Source organism: Bombyx mori, chromosome 23 (genome assembly GCF_030269925.1).
Source record: "Bombyx mori chromosome 23, ASM3026992v2".
Lineage (NCBI taxonomy): Eukaryota > Metazoa > Arthropoda > Insecta > Lepidoptera > Bombycidae > Bombyx > Bombyx mori.
Genome location: NC_085129.1, coordinates 8,826,406 through 8,854,017, shown reverse-complemented (window position 1 = coordinate 8,854,017; position 27,612 = coordinate 8,826,406). Strand labels below are relative to the sequence as shown.

General features: G+C 35.2%; 4 protein-coding genes across 13 annotated transcripts in view; 3 read left to right on the top strand and 1 right to left on the bottom strand.

Annotated features, from left to right (window-relative positions):
* The window catches only part of LOC101744387 (cytosolic purine 5'-nucleotidase), a 40,935-nt gene extending 32,300 nt beyond the window's left edge, over nt 1-8,635 (top strand). For all 7 annotated transcript variants that reach the window (XM_004932588.5, XM_004932587.5, XM_004932591.5 and 4 more), the window contains 6 exons: nt 157-331; nt 3,118-3,340; nt 3,970-4,117; nt 4,577-4,731; nt 6,542-6,647; nt 6,967-8,635. In XM_004932588.5, coding sequence (XP_004932645.1) covers nt 157-331; nt 3,118-3,340; nt 3,970-4,117; nt 4,577-4,731; nt 6,542-6,647; nt 6,967-7,080 — 921 coding nt within the window. In that variant the 3' untranslated portion in view covers nt 7,081-8,635. The remainder of the gene's footprint in view (nt 1-156; nt 332-3,117; nt 3,341-3,969; nt 4,118-4,576; nt 4,732-6,541; nt 6,648-6,966) is intronic.
* Nucleotides 8,626-18,048, bottom strand: LOC101746021 (protein FRA10AC1 homolog). Of its 4 annotated transcripts, none has more exons than XM_004932686.5 (5): nt 17,862-18,019; nt 14,841-15,125; nt 12,284-12,443; nt 9,938-10,165; nt 8,626-8,727 (listed from the first exon to the last, which is right to left on the bottom strand). In XM_004932686.5, the coding sequence occupies exons 2-5, from the start codon at nt 15,111-15,113 to the stop codon at nt 8,657-8,659; spliced, it is 732 nt and encodes a 243-aa protein (XP_004932743.1). In that variant the 5' UTR covers nt 15,114-15,125; nt 17,862-18,019; the 3' UTR covers nt 8,626-8,656. The 4 variants fall into 4 exon arrangements, with proteins under 4 accessions (XP_004932743.1, XP_062531210.1, XP_062531208.1 ...); XM_062675226.1 differs by having other exon boundaries at nt 14,841-17,787; nt 17,862-18,001; XM_062675224.1 differs by having other exon boundaries at nt 8,699-10,165; nt 17,862-18,001.
* A 621-nt stretch (nt 18,049-18,669) lies between these two features.
* LOC101745740 (ribonuclease H2 subunit A) lies at nt 18,670-21,529 on the top strand. Its single transcript, XM_038019589.2, has 5 exons — nt 18,670-19,043; nt 19,325-19,554; nt 20,260-20,403; nt 20,673-20,820; nt 21,237-21,529. The coding sequence occupies exons 1-5, from the start codon at nt 18,899-18,901 to the stop codon at nt 21,509-21,511; spliced, it is 942 nt and encodes a 313-aa protein (XP_037875517.1). The 5' UTR covers nt 18,670-18,898; the 3' UTR covers nt 21,512-21,529.
* A 141-nt stretch (nt 21,530-21,670) lies between these two features.
* Nucleotides 21,671-26,230, top strand: LOC101745588 (uncharacterized). The gene is made up of 3 exons (XM_004932683.5): nt 21,671-23,825; nt 25,477-25,612; nt 26,054-26,230. Exons 1-3 carry the CDS (start codon nt 22,976-22,978, stop codon nt 26,085-26,087), a joined length of 1,020 nt encoding a protein of 339 aa, XP_004932740.1. The 5' UTR covers nt 21,671-22,975; the 3' UTR covers nt 26,088-26,230.
* The last annotated feature ends 1,382 nt before the right edge of the window (nt 26,231-27,612 follow it).

Below are 27,612 nucleotides of genomic sequence, written 5' to 3'. Positions count from 1 at the left end.
TTATATTTCTGACATTATAAAATAATATGTTAGTCACCTCATTCAGTCTTATTGTGTAAAAAAATATTGATTGATTCATGAATTTTCGTGCAAAACCCATTATCGATGAAATTCAAGCCATTTGATTAGTGTAAAACAGATTCTCTTTTATTTCAGGTCGGTGAGCCCCACCGGAACTGGAAGACTTATTTCGACTGGATCGTAGTGGACGCTAAGAAGCCTCTGTTCTTCGGCGAGGGAACCACTCTAAGGCAGGTCGACACTCGCACCGGCGCTCTGAAGATGGGACATCACGTAGGACCACTGCACGAGGGATCCGTCTATTCAGGAGGTAATTCTCAACAGCAATAGGGATCTTTTGAAATAATCGAATTGATTTATGTGTGTGTGTTTTTACGATTTCTTCAAGTGCTTACTACCCTCTAATATTTGAAAAAAATATCGAAATGAGTATCGTCACCAATATTTCAAATGAAATCATTGAAATCCGACCTAACTCTTCTAAAGTTTATTATTAAACTGCCAATACCCCTACAATTTATTTTTTTAGGAATCTCGAAGTGAACTAGTTATGTATGTATAGAGATATACGAGTATTTTGCAAACTGAGTTTCTCGCCGATCTTCTCAGTGGGTCGCGTTTCCGATCCGGTGGTAGATTCTGCGAAGCACTGCTGTTGCTAGGGTCAGTGTTAGCAACACTACGGTTTGAGCCCTGTGAGCTCACTACACGTCAATGAGAAGGTGAAATAGCCTCTCAAGGCTATCACTATAGGTAGGGAAAAAAAGAAACCAATAATGGCCTTTCTTCTGTCATGTCACAATGTACTACTAGGTGTTTTTTTCTTTCGTTCAAGCAGCTCATTCGGTCTTTGCGTTAAACACATATAGAAATAGAATTTGAATGTTTTGAACAGCTTTGTTTAAAGATAAGGATATTACCTTATATAAATGTAATTACACTAGCGTAACTGTGTAATCAATGTGTAGTACACGTGACGACGTACAGCGTCGAAACGTGGTTTCATATAATCGATTTGATGTTAATTCAGAACATACTAAGTTTCTATATATCTACTGTATGAACTTAGAGATGGGATCCGTCGAAGAAACACCGAAGGTCGATGACCCGAGGGGGGGGGTCTTCGCTTATATTTATAGAGCATTTATGGCTAATCGTTGTTACTTCTTATCAGCCCACAGACGTCCACTGCTGGACATAGGCTAATCGTTGCTACTTAGTGTAATTATATGATTCCATTATGTTGTAAGCACCCGTAACCGCGCCGGTTCCACATCCACGAGGAGCGGGTAGCCGTCGCCCGAATCGGCGTGGAAATTTATCATCACTCGGTTTAGAGCTCGTGGTCCGTCACACGCGATGACGTTGCGCTCGTAAAGCTTGCGCGATAATTTCGCGAAATAAGTTGAATCCGGTTCCCCAATGAACGTTTTGTGGAATCTATGGTAACACACGCATGTCTTTTCGCATTAAAAGTGTACAATTTCCAAAAATATTCGAAATTTAGTAAATATGCGGAACAATTTGGTATTACCAGTATTTTTCTCATAAATACTGTCAAAAGAGCGTAGTTCAGTTTTAGTTTTTTTAGTTTACCTATATTTTGACTACTATTAACAAAATTAACATATAATTTTATCTTACATTAAAATACAGATAATGTAACTGGTAAAAAATAAATATAAATGTGGCAAAGATGATTAGTATTAAAAATATCACAATGACATGTTAAACCTTTAAAACACTCTCCTGTAAAATTAGTAAGTTTTGAGATTATACCGTTTTAATGCGAGAAGACGATGTATTGTGACGTCGGTCTATCTGCTCAGAGGCTGATTCGAAAATAATTTTAATAATTATTTATTATATTATTATAATGATACTTCCACATTTGACGCCATTGCTGGGCTATCAAAGAAAAAGAAAAAAAAATGTTAATAATTTTTTGTTTTTAATTCGTGAAGTAATCGAAACCAGTGTTACGTCAGTTTGTGATAACATTGTAATTTTTCGGATTAAGACGACGCACGTATTGTGTGCGAACATTATCAGTGACCCTTTCAATGTTATCGGTACGATCTTGAAACTTTTACTCGATAAGGGTTGCCAATGTAGTTTTTATCTGTATTTTCAAGCGAAATAATAAAAATATATTTAAATTCAGTAAATAAATCCTTAAAACTTTGTGTCCTTTCATGTTTAGTAATAGAATTACAATATACTATATAATTATAATTAATAACACAATGGTTTATACTATTTTTAGTTAACGGGCGTAACCACGACAGTGACTAATGAAGGGAATGCAAACAACTGAATTTCCTTTTACCCAAAATACCAAGCGATATCAATATAAGAATATATATTATTAAACATAGTTACATCCACAGATTAAATAGACAACCGGACAAAAATAACGAAAAACGATATAAATTATTTATAAAAGATTCTCGTTTAATTATCTTTAAGACAACCCTGGTGTCGTCTTCTTACTTATCTACCAAGATTACATTCCGCACTATTAATGTCGAACGCATAATATTATACATAATAATATATAGACACGTTAACATTGGAGTACGGGAAACGGAAAATAACTGTCAATTTAATTCGCGGTGACTAAAAATAATTAGGGCCTTAGTACGACCAATCACTTTTTGATCCTATAGCTTCGCACTTAATAATATAAACTAGTGGGCCCCCGGTAGTCGAAATTCGACTATAGTTTATTGAAACTATAACTTTGTAATTATTATGATTCCATTGTCAAAGACTACTTCTACGAGTATAATCACATATTTCGCCAAGACTACACTTTAGATAAATATTAATAAAGACAAACAATACATACTTAATCTATTCTCAATTTGACCATAGACTATAACCAATAAGAAAAGTTTGTCAGTAAAGTAATGTATTTGATATGCATAATTTTAAAAAATATTAACATTCTGCATTCCTCTCTATTATCTATAAGTGTGGGAAATTTCATACTCCTCCGTCCGCGCCATTGTCGCACAAAGGGGTACAAACTTTTTGCTTCACGAATTAATATATAGATGTTATATGCTTAATATTTACACCTATCTTCTGTAGGCTCGTGTGACGTATTCACGGAGCTGATCAGCGCCAAAGGCAAAGACGTTTTGTACATCGGCGATCACATATTCGGGGACATCCTCAAATCGAAGAAAATCGGCGGCTGGCGAACCTTCCTCGTTGTGCCCGAATTGGTTCAGGAGCTCCACGTGTGGACCGACAAGTGCCAGTTGTTCGCGCAGCTGCAGACCCTCGACGTTCAGCTCGGCGATATGTACAAGTACGTATCGGTTTATATATCTTTTTTTTTTATTGCTTAGACGTGTGGACGAGCTCACAGCCCACCTGGTGTTAAGTGGTTACTGGAGCCCATAGACATCTACAACGTAAATGCGCCACACACCTTCAGACATAAGTTCTAAGGTCTCAGTATAGTTACAACGGCTGCCCCACCCTTCAAACCGAAACGCATTACTGCTTCACGACAGAAATAGGCGCGGTGGTGGTACCTACCCATGCGGACTCACAAGAGGTCCTACCACCAGTAATTACGCAAATTATAATTTGCGTGAGACAGCTCGTGTGCTGTGGAACGCTTATCCAGCGGCCTTAGACACCGAACGCGAGTGCTGCTGTCCATCTTGAGATGAGATCTTAAGAGTACAATTCAATTGGACGGCTATTATATCCTTCCAAATTATATTTGGGGTTTCCATGCGACCGAAATCAAAATAATCTGTACTGTAACATATAATCTGTTCGGTCTTACATTTGTAGTTTCCGTAAGTTGATTTCTTTCTATTAAACTTTTTCTTAAATTTTGAATAAATATTTTTTATTGCCTAAACAACTTTTTGCGCCTAGCGTATTGGCGTACAACTTTAAATGTATTTTTGTAAATTTATACAGAGACTTGGATTCGAGTACAAAAGAGAAACCGGATATATCCAAGCTCCGCATGTCGATACGCGACGTGACGCACAAGATGGATCTGGCGTACGGCATGCTCGGCTCGCTATTCCGTTCCGGTTCGAGACAAACCTTCTTCTCATCTCAGGTCAGTACCTAATATATGCTACCGCAGTACCTAGTATGCGCCGCCGCAGTACCTAGTATATGCCGTCATAATAGCTAGTATGCGCCTCCGCATTACCTACACAACGTGCACGTGTGTAAATACGTTTCCAGGTGACAAAATAAAAAACAAGTATGCAAAAATAATAATTTAATTGAAGTTTTTCACTATATACTTTAGGCATTGTTGTAATAAGGTCTATTTTACTTTTTGATTAGTCCTTTTGACTACTCGTTTACAAAGGATAATAGGTATCCATACAATACGATACGTTTTATCAATGTGTACGTACCGATGTACCGATTAGATCCGCGTATATAGGAATAGGGTCGCTTTAATCCAAGAATAGTGAAGGCGCGAATAAGGAGTTTTTACTGTACTTTTAGGTAAGACAAGCACAAGATGGCGACTTTAGCAGTGTAATGTTTATTATTGTTACAGGTGGTGAGGTACGCCGATCTGTACGCGGCTTCGTTCCTCAACTTGATGTACTATCCGTTCTGCTACATGTTCCGTGCGCCCGCCATGCTGATGCCGCACGAGTCTACGGTGGCGCACGAACAACGGTTCACCCTCGACACGCCGACCATTGACCGGTCAGTGTTCAACGATAACTAACCATTATTATTATTATTATTTTTCCTACCTATGCTGATAGCCTTGAGAGGCTATTTCAGCTTACCCTAGCGTGTGTAGGTGAGCTCACGGGGCTCAAACCGGGAGTGTTGCTAACACTGACCCTAGCAACAGCAATGCTTCGCAGAATCTACCACCGGATCGGAAACGCGACCCGCTGAGAAGATCCGGCGAGAAACTCAGTCGGCTGTGTCTGAGAGTTAATTCGCTCGTTGAGCCCTTCGTCGCAAGCGACGGGTTCGACGAGGACGGTGACCGGTAACCATTATTATGCCGCCGTTATATAATATATCGTCTTCTCGCATTAAAACTGTATAATCTTAAAACTTACTAATTTTACAGAAAAATGTTTTAAAGGTTTAACATGTGATATTTTTAATATTAATCCTCTTAGCAACTTTTTTTTTTACCAGTAACATTATCTGTATTTTAAAGTAAAATAAAATTATGTATTAATTTTGTGTATAGTAGTCAAAATATAGGTGAACTAAAAAAAAACTAAACTACGCTCTTTTGACAGTATTTATGAGAAAAATACTGGTGATCCCAAATGATTCGACATATTAACTCAATTTCGAATATTTTTGAAAATTGTACACTTTTAATGCGAAAAGACGATAATAATATGTTACGGTAAATGTACACTCTTGGGAAATGTACACTTTGACCGGTAAATGTGCATATTTGTCAAAAAGTTAAGTATATGTGAACTGAATATAATGTATATGTGCATTTCCCGGCAAATGCGTACGCTTGCCTTCACGTTTTGGTAAATGTATACTCTTACCTTCATGTTTTAAGAAAAGTTACAGTAAATACAAATAAATTGATAATGTTGTTGCAGTAAAAAAATATTTATTTAAATAAACATAATAATACAAAAGGCTTTAATAACGAAAATTATTTTAATTCAAAAATGTTAATGACAAACAAAACATACTTTTCTTTGCATATTATATAGCATGTCGTAGGTTAGGTTAGGTTGTAGTTGTGATTTGGATTCCCGCGGCCCTGCGCGCACGTGTGGGTGGACACCGGGGTGGTTTTAGCCGATAGGAGTCCGGCACGCCCCTCCGCTTTTCCCCAGGCGGAGGTAGTCCATGAGGATTTCCCCACGAAAAAAAAAAGTAGTTGTGCGCATGCGCATGCGCACCACATTACTAGCACTTGCGATTTCGTATTTTGTATGCCATGCTCACATTTACCAAAACGACATGGTCATTGTGAATTCAATGTACATTTCCCTTGTTAGTTGAATGCACATTAGTCAAACGAGGAGGCAAATGGGCACATTTACCGGAAAATGTGTACATTTGCCGCGATATCTACTATGAAGATACTATGAAGCCGCTTATTTCTGCCGTAAGACAGATGGGTTCTGATTCTAGAGTCTTCATGTTTCACGTTAAGCAGCATTGATGTATTGTTATCTATGGGCTCCGGTAACCATTTAAGACCATATAGGCTATATATAGTTCGTTCGTTAAACTGCCAAAAAAAATTATTATTATGGTTTCTTTTTCCTATTTTCTCATCAAAAAGGTTAAGGCTCCGGCGTGATTGTTTGCTTTTAGTCTTACAAAGACTTGAGGTGTGTCTAAAAATAATTATCATGTTTCATGTTATTATCTTTAATTTTTATGAGCTTGTTTACAGTCTTAGTTGATAGATGGCGTTATTAGGCTATAATATTACAATTAAACTTGTACTTAAGTCGATAAGATCGTAGACACAGCTAGTAACTGCATAAATAATGATTTCTATTGACAGATCTAGACATCCAAGCGCACAACGTAGCTATGGCGTCGTCACTGTAGCGGAGGACACTTCTGAAGAAAACAGCATCATCAACGCACAAGAACCCATTGATGCCAAAGTAAAATCAATAAGTTTAAAATTGTTTCAATCATAAAATATGTTACATTCCAAGACTTGGACAGAGAAATAAGTTTGATTTAAACATTACAGTACAGTGTGATATGCGAAATATGTGAATTTTAGCTTCATACGTGGGTTTCGTTGCTAGTAGGTAAATAATATTTTAAAAATCGATTCAAGTATATAGTTTTTATCAACATCTGTTTTATTAATTCCATAGCTTCATATTTAGAATTTCGAATTTTAATACCTACTACCTACATATAGGTTCGTAATGTAAAATTATAATATTAAAAATATATTTTTTATGACTTTAGGCAGCAGGATCCGTGCCCCACGTACGGCCTGAAACACCCCGACAACTCACGCACACACACGACGACGACTGTTCGGACGACGAAGACGTCACAAAGGCGGCGCAACACAAATAAAAACCGTACCTACCGTGCTATTTGAAATATTGAATTCGAACTGAATAAAGAACACACCGAATTGTGAAATGAAATGTTTGACGTTTGATTATTTTGAAATGTTTTCTTCATGTAACAGAACGCAAATGGATCGCATTTCATGAATGCCTTTATGTTCATGTTTTTATATTTCTTATACTAGAAGTATAAGGTCGTTGTATGATTTATTCAATTATTTGATTTATTAAATTTTTTGTCAATTTATATCCAATCAATAAATTGAAATTGACGATTCACAATAGTAAATGAAAAAGTGTAATTTTTCCGAAGCTATATTTGTTCACATTGTATTATTATATTCGGTTAATAAAATTATACGTATATTTTCATTGTGATACTAAAAATTGAATCTATGCATGGCATATGTTATACTAGAACGGAAAATTATAAAAACGTTTAGAGCATTTTAATTCAAGGGCTCATCGAAGTGTTAATTTTTTATTTTGTTTGTTTTATTTAGTCTATTTGTGCTTTTAAATATGTCGAGATTTTATAACGTTGTTTTATTATTATTATAGTCAGCATTCCTAGTAATTTGTGATGATCTGTAAAAAGATTTTATGAAAGTGTCGTAAATTTTTAGGAATAAGTTGCAATTTTTATCTTTCAAAAGAGTCGCGCAAAGTTCTCATATGTTCTTCAATATGTTAAATTGATAATGTTTCTTACTATGTAATGTACTGTATGAGTAGTCATTTAACTCACTACAGTTAAAATGTTCGATAACAACTAACTTTTTCTTCTACGTATATCTCGCTATTAAAAATTGTTTTAAGAAAACTTCTATATTTATCTCAATTTATTAATTATTTATCTTTTGTTTATAACTTAATTTCTGTCAAATTTCAAGATTTTAATTATAATATTGTAACCAATTGGAATTCTGTATATTTAATTCAAATTATCGGTCCTGCTTGTACTTACATTCTTTTAAACCGAGGATAATCGAAATATTCGGCGATACTTAATCGATTAACCATTTTAATGAGCATCAAACCAAAATAGATTTCAGTTTCGTAGTAAATAGGTTGTGTGTATAGACAACACAGGCTGTGTCAAATCAAAGCGACATTTAAAATGCAATGTTTAACAATTACATTTACATGTACATAATTATGTAAAAAGTTTTCGTGAAATATGCATTTACTAAAACGACAAGTGTTTTGGATCGCGTAAGTTGACTGATTTATTGCTCTTGTTAATAATACTTCAACTTAAATGCACAGCGATACTAAAATTTTATGTAAAACATACTGTTCATCATGCGAGTCTCCTATTTTAATTGCGAATTTGTTGCGGGCTGGAAAAAAGTTATTTTTAATAGGCCTTTCTAATCTTCTTTCTCAGGGATACGGCTACCTCGAATCTTTTCCTTTGCACGACTCTCTAAATGACTGAAGGTTGTGTATCGATGCAGAATATTATAATCGTAGTTAATTTATAAGAAATACGTATCAATTATTTTATACACATTGATAATAAAGACCATAGTCAAAATAAAGTTAGTTATTTGAAAGTTTCCTTTTATTTCGATACGTTATAACAACAATTCCTCTAAATATTCTTCGAATTCTTCTTCTCGAGATTTTTCCTCGGTTTCTTGCACACCTAGAAGGTTTATTGGTATAAAGTCTTTCAAATATAAAAAAAAGGATTTTCACATATCTGAATCAAGCTACCTCACTTTTCTTAGTTTGAACAATAAAAGAAGAATATAAGTTACTATTTTTGAAGTGAAGCATCTTTAGGCATGTCGAGAGTAAAATTTAGTCGCGACAGATTCGTTACGGGTAGAGAGAAAAGATACGATTTAGATAGAACGAGAGTGAGAAAATAGAGCGTCTCGCGAACTACTCGACCGTGGAGAGGGAAAGGACAAAGCGAGCTAGGTCGTTATTTCGTTTAGCAGCATTTATTGGATTTCATATTATTATAAATGACTATGACATATGTATGACTACATTGCAAGGCCAACGGTGTGAACAGTTTAGTTTCTAAAATATTTACAGAGAGCGGTATTTTAAATAAGAGTAATAATCATATATTTAGCCTCAAGAACAGGCAAAAGCAAGCTAGGTCGATTCTCTTATACACAGCATTCCCTATTACAAGAGAAATTTGATTTAAGGATGAAAAATTAAGAAAACCACAATACTACACACCGCAAAAGAAGTTTCCCTTCTTTCACGTACACCACACGCACCATATTTTTTTAGTATGTTACTTTATTTTAGTTAAAGGCAGGGATCTTGACTCATTTCAAGTGGATTTTGTCATGATAGGTACTGAATTCAAATTTAGAGGATTGACACAATGAAATGTAGTTTAAAATATATATGTAACAACAATAAAAGATCACCTCTCTAAAATTTTTAAGATTCTAAAACGTGAAGTAGCTCGAATCAATACTTTGGGAATACCCAAAATAGTTCTTCGTCTTAAATTACTGTAGTGAGTGAAGAGCATATTACTTTATGTAATGAGACAGATAAGTGCATCCACGTCCCAACTTAATTTTTCTTAAAGTTTTGAACATATTTTAATGAAAAAGTATCTATTTAAAAATCTCATTACAGTTTAAGTAGTAATTTTATCTCTTATGTGGTGTACCAGCATCAGAGTGCTACATTAAATTGTGGAATATAATTGAAATGTAGACCCCAAAATAAATCCCGTACGGTGGTAACGCAATAAAATAATGAGTGGATTCTTGTAATTTCTTTTTTAGTTTCCAAAGTACATAAATATATTTTCAACGGACACATTTTTGTTATAGTTTTCAGGTATACTAATTGATGACAAGTGTACGTGAAAATACCTTTCTTCCACAAAGACTCCTCTATATCTTCAGAGGCCTGCATTTGTCCCTTGGAGGTTGAAGGCTCTGCAGGAACATCAAGTGGGGGAGTTTTTGGACCTTCACAATCGCTTTCGTCACCTGAACTCTCATTTTTGTGCTTTTTCTTCTTTTGCGATTTCTTTAACCTCTTTACTTCTCGCTTCTTAGATTTGTAGTTTAACTTGGCTGAACAATCTGGACATAAACCTGGAATAGCACGATTTTTCAAATCCCAATGCAAACAAAGAAAAATTAGATTACCAAAAAATATATTTTAATGATAAGTATTAAAATTGGTCGCTAGGTTTTCCATACGAGTTCAACAGCATGCAGAGACCATTGTGTAGGGTGCGTCAAAGCTATTCGTTTAAATTTTGAGGTATGTAAAATCGAAGATGCGCTTCTTTATTGGAAAAATAAACCTAGATAACATTCAATATCAATAGATGGCAATGCTTTCCACTGCACTGATTTCGTCACCAGCGCCGTTAAAGCTTACTATTTTTTTAAATGCAAAATAGTCCCTCTCTGTCCATTTTGAAGGAAGCCATGGCAACAGCTAGTATAACAGGTAGATTACGATTGAAGTTATAAATTAATAACCATAATCCCTTAACCTGTGATGTTATTACCGTGAAAAAAACTAAAGTGCTAATTAAAAAAATACCGCCCATGTTTTTAAACAGCTAAAACACTTTTCTGGAACTTTCCTAAAAATTAATAACACTGGATATATTGAAGCATACTGCCATGTTATGCCCGCACTCGCACGAGGTCATTTACCTTCTGAATATAGACGAAACCTATTCCAAGTGTGCCTCCCGTGTCGTTGGCAACGTTTTATTTTTAGGTCAGTTAAAACCTTCAACGCTCAATATTGTGTGCAACATTTTGGATAAATAATTTTCAACGAACGTAGTATTCATTTATTGAAATGCAAATAGAAGTGTAACATTTTATTCTTTTAGATGAGCAAAGTTTAAAGCACACCTGATAGTGAGTGGTAATTGGGGTATCTATACCTCTTAATGTGGGTGTCGCAGCCACTTTTAGAAACGATTGAAGTTTCGATAGCATTATTACAACGGATGCTCTTAAAGTAAGAGAAAAGAATGAGAGTAAGAATTGGGGGGTTTAGTATGTTACACTGCTACTAAGAATTGATGATATGGAATTAGTAATAGTAAAAAGCAGACCTCAGGGTCGCACACCCGTATTTTCGCATTACGTTCTCTCAGTTACGTAGGAATTATGGTTATCATCATCATCATCATCATCATCATCATCATCATCATCAGCCTTTATCTGCCCACTGCTGGACATAGGCCTTCCCCAATGCTTTCCACATAATGCGGTCCTCCGCCTTCCGCATCCAACGACTTCACGATAACACTAATGGTTATCGAGCTCTTCAAATCAGATTGCATGTTTGATTCGTTTTTTTTATTGCCTCTGCAGGCAAACAAACGTCATCTGGAACGGGGAGTGGTTACCGTCGCTTGAATGTCAGTAATACCAGGGGAAGAATCAAGCCATTGCTTACAACGTTCACGAGATCATTACTAATAGGTACTACGGATGATTGGAAATAATGGATTCTTATTGGGAATCTATGAGAAATTTACGATATGTGCGAATATAGGTATGTTGACTAATCTCCAGGGTTTTTGAGTTGCACCAATAAATATAAGAATAATATAGGCTCGCTTTGTTGACGGCTCGAATTTGTTAAATAAGTAACATTTTTAAATCTCTTTGTGTACGCCCTTACAACAATCTATCATAAAGTACAATTATTACTTACTTTAACCATCGGCTTAAGAAAACTATCGAAGAAGGTTTGTGCAATAGTTAAGAATTTACTAGCTGATAGTGCGACGGGGGAACAGAACACTCACTACCGAACGTTTCTTTTTTTGTTTCTTTATTGCATAAGGTTTTAAATATAAAAATACGAGATTCAATGTTGTCTGCGAGGCGGGACAACCCAAGAGTTTTTTTTTGTTTTGTTTATCAAGCTACCGATGATTCTATAATTCGATGAAATATTTATCATTCCGCCTTTTTAATAATATAATAATAATAATGCGTAGAATTAGAATAAGTAATTACGAAGCGAATGTTACGTATCAGTGTACGTGATCAGAACAGTTAGACCGAAAAGAGATGGTTGGATGACAATACTACACAGTGCTTTGATATTAACTATAAGAAGTAAATATGTAGCCCGTTCAAATTTCCATCTTAAGCTAAATAAAAGTACCTATGTAGGTACTTACCTAAAATGAGTTGATAATGAAATTAATTTAAAGTTAAAATACATACGAAGCTTCACTAAAGCATTCTTTTTCTCTCCGTCTTCAGTGTATGCGAAGTTGACTTCCCAAGATTTAAGTTCTTGACTATCATTGCACTGCTTGTTCCCGCATTGAAATTGACCTTTTCCAAGAACCACTTCTTTTTCTATTCTCCATCGAAGTGCTACCTAAATTTTTAAGAAAGTACATTTTTATCTTCAACTTATGTTCAGTTAAGCCCACCGTTGCGTAAAAGAGATTGGAATGTTCTAGAAACCTATTTAATCTAGTCTACAAAATACATTTTTGTCTTCATATAGTGTTGTTGCTCTTGTTGTGGGAAAAAGATTGCATGGCCCAAATAGTATTCAATGGTTACCGTTATTCCATTGAGGAAGTCGTTTGTAAACATACCTATATTAAATAATTGCATATATCTATGTCAATGAATCGGGTGTTTTAAACAGCATACACAGAGCGACTCTTCGATGATCCTATTTGAAAGGGGAAAAAACAATTTTTTCAGACTTCGCTTGTCAATAGTGTCTAGTGAAACTCAATAGCTTTAGAAATGTATTTAATATTGTTAAATTATATTTACTCTACCATAAATATATATTATGTACTAAAGATATTCTATATTTTAGTTATTAAGAAAAATATGTTTTATTTCAAACTAGCGACCCGCCCTCGCTTCGGAAACATTAAATTTTAATATTGATAGCTGAGTCCCGCGATGTTACCTACCCGCGTTTATTGTCGTACCGCGGATGAAGCCGCGGGGCGAAGCTAGTCCAAAAAAAGTAGCCTAAGTTACTCCTTATATCATCAGCTACCTATCAGTGAAAGTCTCGTCAAAATCGGTTCAGCCGTTCGAGAGATTAGCCGGAACAAACAGACAGACAGACAGACAAAAATTGTAAAAAGGTTATTTAGATGTATGTACCGTATATATATTCATACTATGCATGTAGTAAAAAGCGGTTATTTCAACATTACAAACAGACACTCCAATTTTATTTATATGTATAGATGAGGTTTGACTGTTTGATTTTATCGACCACCCAGGACAGCGGCTTGGCTGTATCCAAAGCTTAACCGATATTTCTACCTATTCTACTGATGTCGAGGGTTCATACTAGATTCACCGAACAAGTAGGTGAGCTCACGGGGCTCTAAGCTGGAGACGTTGCTAACATTAGCCCTAGCAAGAGCAGTGCTTCGCAAAATCCATCACCGGATCGGAATCGCAACCCACTGTGAAAATCCGGCGAGAAACTCAGTGGGCTAATTTTAATATCACATTTAATAGCCCACACGTGTAAATTTCACCACCCTACCTATTTCTGCCGCGAAGCAGTCATATCTTTCGCTTTAAAGATGGGCAGTCGTTATACAAAAATAAATAATAACTGTATACATATATTTCTATAGATATTTATTTGTGTAGTAATTGAAGGTAATTTCAGTTCATCGTATCATACCTTAGCAGAGCGAGAAACTCAGTGGGCTGTGTCTGAGGGTTAATTTACTCATCGAGCCCTTCGTCGCAAGCGACGGGTTCGACGAGAACGGTGACCGGTATGCTCGTCTGCCTACAAGGGCAATAAAAAAAAAAAACCTAAAAGCACCGTTAGTAGATCGGGAGGATCCGAAATGACGTGTTTGGGGCGACGTCGACTGCTTTCCATTCTTTCCGCAGGATCGGGAATGTAGTTACCGGCGGCCACGATGAGACGGTTCTCGTGTTGTGCCGCTTTATCGAAGTGGCCTTAGCAGCACTACCTACCCTTGACTGCGGTTTTCAGATTTTTTTAATTTCTTAGATGGGAGGACGAGCTCACGTCCCACCTGATGTGAAGTGGTTACCGGAGCTCATCGAGGTCTACTAAATCCTTTATTCATAATATTTAGAGACATTATGCATAATTTACTTTTAAAATGACGTCATTCTTAGGTACTAACTAGCTTATTCTAACAAATCGCCTGTTCGGATCTGTAATGTTTCTGTTCATTCAAAAATTATCGTCATTCTTAAGTATTGTGTAAATATAGAGAGATAAAATGTTTTTAATTCTACGACGGATCTAAGCTATTCATAAAAGGCATCTGCCGTCAGTAATATTATGTAGGTACTTGTGATACCTACTCAATGGGTGATAGACAGATGTGCGTTGTAACTGTATAACCTCGCGGGTGAATACGTAGTTCTATATTTAGCTTACAGAAAGGCATTACGGCTATTGTTCAACGCCCCAGTATATCACACAAAGGAAGGTCTCTCGGGCAAAAAAGGCAATTGAATCACGCAGGGGACCGTCCCTACGTCAGCCTTAATGCTAGGGGAGTACGTTAACACGAATAAATTATTTATTCAATGTGGCCTTTGGACTTCGATCGCGTACTGTAAACAAATAATATACACGATAACGGTTGTGGCTTCGCTTACGAAAATAAATTAAGCGGTCAAGATAAGCCTTTTCAAACGTCGTAAGGACATGGAATGCATAAATCGTTGAGAAGTATAACTAGTCTTTAAATTATACGTTACGACACCGCAGTACCCGCAATGATTCACAACTTACTTTATTTTCTTTGTATCTGCTTAGATCACAAATACAATATTCTTTGAAGAGTTTGTCGTGATATTTTTTGGCTAATTGTTTTTCCCATGTGTCGGCTACGTCATCGTCTTCCCACAGAAATTTGTGGTTTTCTCTAATCACATCGAGGTCAGTTCTATCTCTGGACGTGTCGCGTTTCAAGCGCGTCGTGGAGCCCTTGGTATTCAGGCTATAAACGTTTACTAGGTACTTATGCAATTCATAAGGATTAAGATTACGCAACCTGGCAGACATCGTTAGCGTAACCTAAAACAAACGTAAAACGATTTATTGAATTCATAAAATAAAAGAAGAACCTTCAACAAACAACTCTTTAATAAAATTGAAAATTATTACATTTTCTCTAAAATATTATAATTTAGCAAACGGACTTATTCTAATTGTCATGATGAGTCTATAACAAGGTGCATTTATTTAAATAGTAAAAATTTCCTTTTAATGTGTCAATAAATAAAAGGCATCTTATGTTATTTTGTGCAAAAGTTAATATCTACTCTGAATATTATTGTCAGTCTTGTAGATTTTGTGTATAATTTTCACATTTGGCTCAATATCAAATACTTAATCTACAAACAAGTCATGTGTGTAAACATTTTATAGATCATTAAATACAATAAATATTATATTAAAATATGATTATTGTCTATTACAAATTCAACACTAGAACAATATTTTATATTTTATCAATATAATTATTTACAAACAGTTTATAAAATGTGGCACAAGTGAAAGTGTAGAAAACATTCATAGTATAAGTTAATTGTAAATATCTTTGGAATTTCGAAATCAATATATTATTGGTCGTAAGGTAAACTTTTCATTTTAGAAAAAAAAAAAAACATTTGTGATGTTGGAAAAGAAGATCATATTACTGTAAACTTATTACTAAAATTATATTAAAATTGATCAAATTGGGTGGTGATTAACCTTGTTTATTGACCACCAAGCATTTCTGCTCTTCTAAGTTGATACTTCTTTATTATATCCAAAAATTTTTTAACAAATTATGTATACCATCTGACTTGCCTATAGGCAATACAAAGAACTTATTACTATTCCCTATCAATATTATTAACTACTTTATTTGGTATAGTTTTAGTCTATGTGAAGTATAGAATAGGCATTTCTAATAAAATATTATTGCTTTGGTTACAGCACAATACATTACGAAATCACTTTAAATACTTATCTAAAAATTTGGCAAAAGTGTTCTTTATAACTGGATTTATTTTAGTACCTCGAGTAACATTATACAAAAATATTAAAGCTCTCAAGAGAAGCAGGAACAAGATAAAATTTGTGACATTACATATTTGTAGAAGGCCTCAGTAGAAAATATTTCTCTATCTAATGTAAATATTACAGTAAGGCTATCGGAATCTTTGGACGTTTGACCTATATCCACATTAAATATCACTTTTATCATTTCTAAAAGGCAACTTTGGAGATATGTGTGATCTTATCGTAAGAGCACCTGTGAAGGCTTTTTACTAGTATCCTAATGCTATTCTCAAACATGCATTAAAAGTTTATAAATAAAATCCCTAAATTCAAAAGCAACTACAGCAGCACACACGAGTGTATGAACACTCTCACAAACACATAAACACACCATAATGACTAAATTATGAACTAGATCATGATAGTTTTGGATTTGGTATATAACATTTAAACTAAAAATCATACAACTAAAATTTGGCAATGAGAGAATCAGACAATCAAGCTAGTATAAAAGAATCAACCACAACATTATTATAATAATTTGGCAACAATTGGGACCATCTCAATGATCTTATTTGTCCAAGATGCAGGCTTCTAATTTGATACATTTCACATGAACTTTTTCGATATGCAGTGCTGATATTCACTGATACACAACAATTACTTGGCTCTTTCATTCATTCTATCCATGCGTTTTTTCATGTTTCTTCATATTGTCAGAGCGTGTGAAGGCTTTGTCACACACCCCGCAGTAGTAAGACTTCTGTTTTGTGTGAACTGTCATATGACGAGATAACTCACTCTTTGTGACGAACTTCTTTTCACAGACTGTACATGCATGCTTACGTACATTTAAGTGAAACTTCATATGTATGGACAGTGAGCTGGATTGAGAGAAGGCTTTGTGACACAATTCGCAAACAAATGGTCGCTCACCAGTATGTTTTCGTAAATGATTCATGAAACCTGTCTTAGTATAATCTTTTTGACATAAATGACAAAAACTAGACTTAGAATCTAACATCCCAGGGAAATGATTATTCATATGTTTTCGGAGCTCCCAGTAACTTGGGAATTTTTCTGAGCACATTCGACATGGATGCTTCCTTTCATCACTAGACTTTGCACTACATTGGTGTGAAGCAAGCAACTGTTCATTGGAAAACATTTGATTACACTGGTTGCACACATGACTAGCATCAGAATCGGTTGATAGAGTGACTTCCAAGTAGTTTTCAATTGACATAACATTCCCATTGGAGCTATCTGGATCATCTCCATTTAATGGTATGATTTGGTCTCTATCGGTTATGATATCTTTGGTATCCATTTTCTCGATATAATCTTTGTAACCCAGTGAATCTTTATCTGAATTGTTGTTATCAGGCTCTACTAGATGTAGAACGGGCGACACGCTTTGATCTCTTTCAGGCGAACCCTTCTCGTTATCAGATTGCTCAGGCCGTGATGATACGTTGTTGTCCGATTCCCATTCATTTTCGACAATTTCTACGTCGGAATCGGAATCTTCAACACTCGACACTGTTGTTCTATTGTTTTCCAAATGGAATCCGATATCATCGAAACGCAGGACATTCGAAGGAAGTTTAACCCCCACTATTGCTTCAATCGCCTGCCATGAAAGCTCCTGGGGGTTGTTCTGCATATTAGATCGGACTAATCTAACCTACAAACCAGTGTTCAACCATTATAAAATTTAAACCTTTGATACGATAAATTAAAATTATGTTAAAATATTACCTTTTATGTGCACGGCCAACAATTTATTATTATTTTTGGATGACGCCCTTGTTTTCTACATCTAAAAATATTATGCTTTGCACTTGCACTAATCTTTTTTTGCGGAATTTATGGTCATCATAGATTAGACTTCACAAACGAGATTTATGGATTTTAATGGCATAGATCACAGAGGAAACTGGAAAGTGCATTTGTTGGATATGAGTCTCCTTTGATAATATATAATTAGGACCAGCAAGTGTGGCTGTACGATATTCCCAATTTTTTTCTACAAAGTTCTTCCAATTACGATAATCAGTTTTTATTCATCAAGATCATAGTTTTATTGATCAAGTATCATTTTAACACGAAAGTTGTACTCCTAAAATATTCTTAGAATAATTAGAAATCACTTAAATTTCTATATGCTTGTTAATATTCAATATCATTAAAAATAACTGAATTTATTAAAACCGCGCTAATCGTACTTTAACGAATAATTGGCCGTCTTCACTGAAATTTTTTTGTTGATGTATTATTGAAGTTTGTTGAAGTTTTCAATACCGGCGCATGCGCAATGTAGTCGTAAGGTGATTGATTGCTTATTAGAGATAAAATAATTAATAATTGGGAATTTAATTGTTTTGAACATCGAACAATCACTAATAGTCATCGAACAAACTATAATTGATCAAGTTTAATTAATCTAAGCGATAAAAATAAAGATATCTAGTAAAGGGAGCCAACTTTAGGGTGATCATTTATTTAATTAATTATAAAGAAATAAAAGACGAAATTTTTTACATTCGAACATTAACAAACAAACTACGAACAAATAATTAAAAATAAGAAAATAAAATTTTCAATGATCTTCAGTTTCACTATTCAATGTGTGACAATTGACTTTGACAGACAAATTGTTTACTTTAAATTAATACCTACGTAATCCAAGAAGTTATTTATTAATTAATCAAATGGCATTTATTGGGTATGTAAAGTAAAAGTAAAGTAAATAAGATTTTTTAGGTATACATTAAAACTGAGACGTAATCAATAATATGAACTCACTACAAGAATTACAGGCAATTATTAAATCCAAAGATAATTTCACTAAATTTGTCATAAATTCTGAAGTACCGGCTGTCTGCAAAAATGAACCTTGCATGCTCGGAGTGGATGAAGCAGGCCGTGGTCCTGTGCTCGGTAAGAAACTTAAAATGTGGTGAAAAAATAGATCTAATATTGAGATCTATCCATAATTATAATTATAATTTAAAAAAATGTACTAGTTACAGTTATTTTACAGTAGGGTCTCATAGGTTTATACGGTTTGTATCAATCTTATTATAGTGAATTTCATAGGTTTTTTATAAAGTGTAGTTAGTACAGTTAAGATTGTAGAAATGTATGACATGTATTTTACAATATTCATCAAATAAATAGCATTAGGATTGTTACTGTTAATCTAGTGTGTTTTGTTTTAGGACCTATGGTGTATGGAGTATCCTACTGCCCTCTAAATCGAAAGAGTATTTTGGAGGAATTGGGCTGTGCTGACTCTAAAGCTCTTACGGAAGCTAAAAGGGATGAAATATTCACAAAGATGTTGACTGAGGAAGACAGCCTCAATAATGTTGGCTGGGCTGTTGAAGTCATATCACCTAATTACATTTCCAATTCAATGTACAGACGAGCCAAATGTTCATTAAATGAAGTAAGTTTTGTTTGCTCTTTGATTCATATACACTCACTGTTAAAGGTGGGGATATTAGTGGAGTGAACTCCTGAATTCATTGAGGCTCTCATGGAAAAAATTTATAATAATATTTAAGTGTAATTAAAAAAATCATATTTAATTTAAATTTTAAATAAAAAACTAAGAATGCTTTTTTATGAATTTGGTGAAAGTATAAAATATTAAAAAATATTAAAAATATGTAAGCGAGACACAAAATTACAGTAGAACCACTTATTAGAAGTAATACATTGTTAGTGAGCGGTCATCAATAATTACCAGACTATTGCGTGAATTTGGCACATGTTGAAGAGGTGGACATCATTTAATGTGCTTCACATTACTGTTGAAAAGTTGTCAATTCATTTTTGTTTCGGGTAGGAATTATTAGACGACCCTTTGCTTATGTGTTGAAGGCAGTGCATGTCAGAGTTGAATCTTCTAAAGTCCTCTGTCACTCAACAACCTGTGTTTGTGTATCGGATGAGATAAAATTTTAGCAAGGTAGCCTGGGGGTAAGGGCACACTTATTAAAAGAGTCAATGCTATCATCTTGAGGTCCAAGTTCCAATTTTATAGTATAATAGCTATCATCTTTTAAATTGCAGTGCATTATTGCTTTACGGCAAAAAGCTCTGCTTGCTTCAATATAAGAATATTGCAATACTTATGTTACTGTTACAGGTGTCAATGAATTCTGCAATAGATTTAATTAAGAAAGCTGCAGAAAGTGGTGTCAATATTACAGAAGTTTATGTGGACACAGTGGGGCCTCCAGAGAAATATCAAACAAAATTATCTGAAATATTTCCTTCTTACAAAATAACTGTAAGTATATTTGTTACACATAATAAAACTAAAAATGATTGCAAAACTTATTTTAAAGAGTGAATTATACTGTAAGGTATATGGTATATAAATGTCATTCATTTCTGTTTTTTTATATTTAGCATAATAATAATTGTCCAGGAAAAATGGATAGTATTTTAAGTAGTATATTGTATTACTTAAATATGTATTGTACATAAACTCGATTATTAAAGGAGAACTTATATTGATATGAGTTTGGAATTAAAAACTGTAATTAATGTTTCAAGGTGGCGAAAAAGGCCGACTCCATCTATCCCATAGTATCAGCAGCAAGTATTGTGGCTAAAGTAACCAGAGATCATGCACTAAAAGTATGGCATTTTAATGAGGGACTACAATTGGATCACACAGAATTTGGCAGTGGATATCCGGGAGGTGAGTTTTTCACATTATTTTTTACTAAATGTTTCAAAACACTACCAAAGTTCTGAATACTAGATATTGGGTTAATAAACGAGGATATACAGCATCATGTATTAGAAAATCTTTAGCAACAAGTAATTTGATCAAGCAAAATGAGCTCAGTCACCCATATAACAATAAACAAAAAAATATTAATCTTTGGGTGGGTGTAACTTTTGAAGGAATCAGGAAATCTAGGAAACACTGAAGCACCTATCTATCTTTTTTAATGTCATAGAAGGCAGCTGAATGTGACCACCGATGCTCCTACAGAGCACCATAGCTGTCCACATTCTAAATTTGAATAGTTCAACCAGTTCCACTAACAAGGTTAAAGCTGTTATTAGGAAAACTTGGCAATACCATTCGGCTTTTTGCTCATTCCACAGATCCATTAACAAAGAAATTCATACGCGATCGAATCGATAACGTTTTTGGATATCCGCTTTTGGTACGGTTCAGCTGGTCGACAGCAGAACTCATGCTGCAAGAGAAAGCGGCAGCGTGCACGTTTGAAGACGTAGACGACCCTGGCAAAGGAAAAAGTAAAAGTACCAAAACTATCAGCTCATTTTTCACGCTAAAGACCGAAGACAGTAAGCCTCGTAAAAGACATAAGTTTTTTGAAGAGAGGCATTTAAGCACTTGCACTGATTTTGATTAAAAGATTTGAACATGTACAGTTAATTCGTTTAATTTACAGTCCTGATTTATTCAATTGGTGGATAATTAGTATCGTGCCGCATTTTTTTCTTAAAATAACAACGTTATATCCCAAAATATTCTTGCTCAAATTTAGTAATACTTACTGGTCAGGCACTCTTGCACGGTCGTAGCTGTGGTGTCGAATGAGTTATGTATTGTGAAAATCGTTCATTAGTATTGTTAAAAGATATCAAAGATGTAATGGTATTTAGCTTAAATTTGCAAGTGAAAATAACTGCAGTGCATTGTGATGAGTAGAAATCGCAAACAATTTGAATACGTTTTAAGCTGTCAACTGTTGTAACAACAACATAAAGCGTGTTTTATTATCTGGCGTATCTCCAACGATTCAACATTTTGGAAACGCTGCCCGCCGCTAACACATGCTTCTTTTACAAAATAGGTGTTACACAAATTTAGTTATCTAAGATAATCGAAATTTTAGTTGCCAAACAGTACCTACATGTTCAGGTATCGAAGATTGAGGGGAATCAGGACCCTTTCCAATTCCAACACAAATTTCCAATGGTTTTTCTAAGGGCAATACCAATAAAATTGAGATTAAAATGGTTCCGGAGGTTTAATTTTTTATATACGATGCATTATTATACATAGTTCATTATAAAATATACACAAAAACTTAAAAAAACTAGCTTGACCCGATTCATTTTAGCTTTGGGGTGAATAAGGTTACGTATGGGGACAATAGTTTTTCGATAGGGCTGGCACTATTTAGTTGTTAGGTAGGCACCTAACTTTAGGTAATTAACTTTTTAATATCTTTAATGACTTACAAGACTTTCATGACTAAATTAAACCATTTAATATTCTTAAACACTAAATAAAAGTCATTTTCAGTTCAAGAAAGTTCTAACAACTCAACAAAAGTATATTGTGACATCCCAGATTTGTCCCTATGCCATACGCGAAGCAGTTGCTCTTGAGTTGTTAGGTCTCCTTCGGAGGCGCTCGGGCAGCTGTTAGCAAATCCCACCCCTCCTTGCTGAGCCTTTGCTCGCCCACCTGTCCTGGTGAAACTGGAAAGGCCTCGGGGCGAACAGTAACCCTGCAATCTTAAAAAAAAAAAATTATCCCTATTCTAACTCTAGTCCCTATTTCCCCCAATCTATTAAAACAATATGTCATTACTGATTAAAAGAATGATAAAACTTTCGCCAACAAATTGATGCCTATAAAAGATTTGGTAATGCGATGAAAGGCGTGGGCCGGTGGGGTTCATCCAAGAAGGTGAGTTGACGGGGCACGGGCGCTCTCCTTCAGCGAGCATTAACATGCGAGACGCGATGTGCGCGCACATACTTGCCATGAGCAATGCGGAACGTACCGACCTCACTTAGAGAATTTAATTGTGTTCCATTATCATATTTAGGTTCTTTTACGGTAAGTCAAAAGTGAAAACTGAATGAGAGGCTACATCGCTTGTCATTCGTCAGTCGCGATCGATGGCGATAACTTCCTTCGGGCGGTAGCTAAATTTACAATCGGCAAAATGTTGTTTCGGTATTGTGCTGCTTTACTGGCGCTCGCCGTTTGCGCCTCCGCGATAGTAGCCCCGAATAACGTTACCAAGACTGATACGCTGAAAGCAGATTCATATTTGGCCGCCTATTCAAAATCACGGATAGAAGCAGAAAAGGCAAAACAAGGCGTTATCATAGTGACCGCGAAAGACGGCGAAAAGAAAATATCGAATCGTGACGACAGTTCGTCTGGATATGATTATTCTCCACCGAGCGACAGTTTCAGTTCATCAGGATCGTCAAGTTTCTCCGGACCATCCAGTTACTCGCCATCTCCGAGTTACGGAACGCCAGTAAAATTCGAACCTGAAATTACCTATGACACTCCCCCTAATACTTATGGCCCTCCGTCCCCTAATTATGGTCCACCAAGCCATTCGTATGGACCTCCGGCACAAACATATGGCCCGCCGGCTCAGACATACGGACCACCGACTCAGTCGTATGGGCCACCGATTTACAAACCCATACTCCCAGTCTACGGACCGCCCCCGAAACCATCTTACGGTGTACCGTATGGCATGGCCGGTTTTAATTTCTTCGACAAACTGTCTTTGAAATTAGACATCCTAACGATTGCAAAGGTGCTCCTCAAATTTCTAATATTCAAGAAGATAGTGACAATGCTGGCTGTAGTTTGTATGTTGCTTGTGATACCAAAGCTAATCAATTTCAAAAAAGACGACGCTGTTAATAAGGATGAAGAGGACCGGAGCTATGGAGCTAGAAACGGTATGTTTTGATCATTATTTGAAAACAATGAACCCATATCTGTAAGTACTAATGTAAGGTAGCTGTAGCGATATGATTTGACATCGTGAGTTTAATTGTTGGTATTCATGCGTAGTATTTCTGAACATAGGTGATCGCTTAACTTCAGGTCGGTCGTGAGCTCATCTGCGCATGCATACCTAAGTAAAAAAGAAAAATGGTAAATAGAATCATTGTGGTTACACATTACCTTTTACAGTATAACTAATGACATATTTGTATTCAAAGCAACAGTAATTTCCAGCGACGTTTTTCAACAAAAGCAATAATGTCTTATTGTATTTTACTTATGTTCTGCGGTTGATAACTGCAAAAACGTTTAAATTAGAAAATGTGGTTATTTAATTGTAATTCCATTCAATCACACGATATAATATATCATACCATGTACCCGTATTTAAAGTCTATGCGCAACGTTGTGTTAGATCATTGATTTTAAAATTAAAATCAATAAAATAAAGGAGGAAAAATCACAAAAACGTAATTAACGTAGCTAACCGTAAATGCTTTTAATTGCAGTAGTCTGTCAAACTAACTCACGGTTCATTTGATGTTAAGTTACTACCGGGGTCCACGGACATATCAACTTGAACGCTGCCCACATTAGGAGATGAATGTCGGTGGATGAGTTTAAAGTCTAAATAAAAATGTGAAATGAAACCCATTAATTATTTTCGATAGAAATATGCGAGATATTGGGACCTATCCATGCGTTGCTTATCGTGAATACTCGTACTACATGCATGCTTACAGAAATAATAATTTTAAACTTTACTACGACTGAAAACATCAAGGTCGGTTACGTTTTGGTGTTCAATAATGAATACTCTCTCTCCCTCTATCAATTCAATTCCATAATTTGTTCAGTAATTCATTAGGCAGATTTCCATGCGGATACAGATTTTCCTCGAGAGGACGTTGCATTATATGCACTAAAACAAAGATTTTCGAACCTCAGTCTTTCGGAAGTATTTTTTCTGAGGTATGTATCCTTGCAACCCGTCTTCGCTCTTCAGACAGTGTTTAAACGTCCAGTATTTAGTACAAGTGTTCGCCCGGTGATCGAAATTTGATCGTAATTACTAACAAATTTAGTTTAATTTTAAATATTGTATTTCCTCATTTGTTTTCTTAGTTACATTTCTTGTAAAGATCGAGAAGAAGAAAAGTCGTAAATTTTTGTATCCATAAGATTAGGCCTAGTCCATAGATATTACAAAACAAATTGGTTCACAAACAGAGGAAAATTATATCAAATTGATTTGATTTCTTATCTATCTATCTTATGTCTATCTTCTATCTTGTATATATATAAAAATGAATTGCTGTTCGTTAGTCTCGCTAAAACTCGAGAACGGCTGGACCGATTTGCCTAATTTTGGTCTTGAATTATTTGTGGAAGTCCAGAGAAGGTTTAAAAGGTAGATAAATGATGAAAATTCTAGGAATTAAATAAAAATAACAGTTTTGTTTTTTCTTTGATGTGTCCCCCGTCGAACGGATTCCTTTTGTTTGGGTCTTTTATTTATCGATTGAGGCATTACGAAGTCTGCCGGGTCAGCTATTTATTTTATATATTTGTAGATAATGTTTTTTTTTTTAATTTTAATAGTGGTGCAGTTAACATCAGCGCAGCAGTTGTTGGAACGCGCAATCCTTGTCTACGGAAGGCAGGAACCTTCGTGTGGCGTTATTTGTCGAATGCGCAGAGTCGTCGACGACATTTACGAATTCCAACCTTATACTAGGTTAGTAAAATAAATACTTTACTTGTAAATTCTTAAGAGTGCCGTACGCTTTGTTTGTACAGGAAGATAATTTTAGCAATATCTTTAATATTTATTGTATTGGTAATTTTTTTTTTTTGTTTTAGCATATTTAACAACATTCTTAAGATGTAAAAAGATTTTTGCTGTGCGATTTTCTTTGTTTTTTTTTATAGGCAAGCATTATAAATAAAATAATGTAAAGAATGCTTGTTCTTGAATGATGGTAGTGAAGATATACAAGATACAGATACCCTAATTTATTGTAGGAATATTTTATTTTCACAGTCCGTACATCAAGTTTTGTTTAAACTACTTTCAATTGAGTATATAATAGTAATTATAATGACTTTATGTACTTTGTGGAAGTTGTAACAAACATCATTGTTCATAAAATGTATCTAGTTATTTCCTTAATTTCAGAAGTAACAATGTTGGCTCGTTGTTGTCATTATAAAGAGAAGCTAAAAATGAGTCCGGTGCCATCGGCGTTAGTCGTGAAAACTACCTACGCAATTCTACTATTTATTGATTATAAATTATTTAGTTAGTGATTATTTATTATTAATGTAAGTTAATAAATAAACAATTAATATTGAAGTTTTAGTTTTTTTTTGTGTCATGATGCTCAGTACTAATTTGCAAACTAATTATGTAATATGAAAGATGTGGGTACACGTAATAAATAAATAAGAACAGGAGAATATAGGAGAAATTGTACTTTCTCCAAATATATAGGGGCCAAAGACCGACGAAGTATAAACTTCAACAATGCTATACACGGCTCCTTAGCCATCCACGCTGAATACTGATTAGCTTCCGATATATCATCGACGACGAATAATTAAAGAATTGGGTGACGCGCCTTATGCATGCACGGATAACTGAAGGGAAAGTAATTTGAAAGCGTTTTGATTTCCATTGATTTATGGGAAAGGGGAGCACGTCATGAACCGGATTTGTGTTGTTTTAATGTTCAAAAATAATTAATATGTCAACGGTTCAATTTTGGATTTTCACGTATCCGGATAAACGGTTGAATAAGGTAATAATCATTATTGTCGGCCGCAGTTTCTATGGCAAGTGGTTACCGTTAGAATTTCTAACAATTGTTATCTACTTTTTGAGATGCACTAATGTATTTTTAAAAGTTGATTGAAATCGTGTGAAAATTCTTTACACTCAGAGTCGTTCAGTATTTCAATGACTTGAGATTTCAATACGAGAAATGAAAGGGCTATTTCCAACAGATTTATAAAATTAACAGTACGGTTTATGAACCTACACGCGTAGACAGATACCACCAGTCTGCCTATTTCTGCCGCCAAGTAGACATTACGATTTTGGGATAGGAGAGCATAAAACACCACAAAATTTGGACTTCCTTTATGTTCCAAGGTGGGTAGCAGTATTCCCGGTTTGAAGTCAGGGTTTTTTTTTTTTTTTTTTTTTATGATTGAAAGTATACTGGTGGCCCGAAGGCCTTTCCAGTTTCACCAGGACAGGTGGGCGAGCAAAGGCTCAGCCAAGAGGGGTGGGATTTGCTAACAACTGCCCGAGCGCCTCCGAAGGAGACCTAACAACTCAAGAGCAATTGTTTCGCGAATGAATCTACTACCGGATCGGAATCGCGACCCGCTGAGAAGATCCGGCGAGAAACTCAGCGGGCTGATGCATGGGTTAGGTTGCACGTCGACCTCTTTGTCGAGTTCGACGAGTACGGTTACCGGGGTCCCTAAGCCTGCCACTAGTATTAGAGCTGAAGGCATCTAATGCAAAGGTTATTGGATCTGATGGATCCGTAAGGACGTGTGAAGTCAGGGTTCGAACTACTTAATCCTATGGGCCCATGAGCTCTAATGATTACACTTACACGCATTATTAGAAGTAAGACCCAATTTCTTGTGAGTTATTTTTAATTAAGAGGTGTTATGAAGTTAAATTTTGAGGAAGATTTCGTTTTTGGCCTTTTCAAGTGTGAT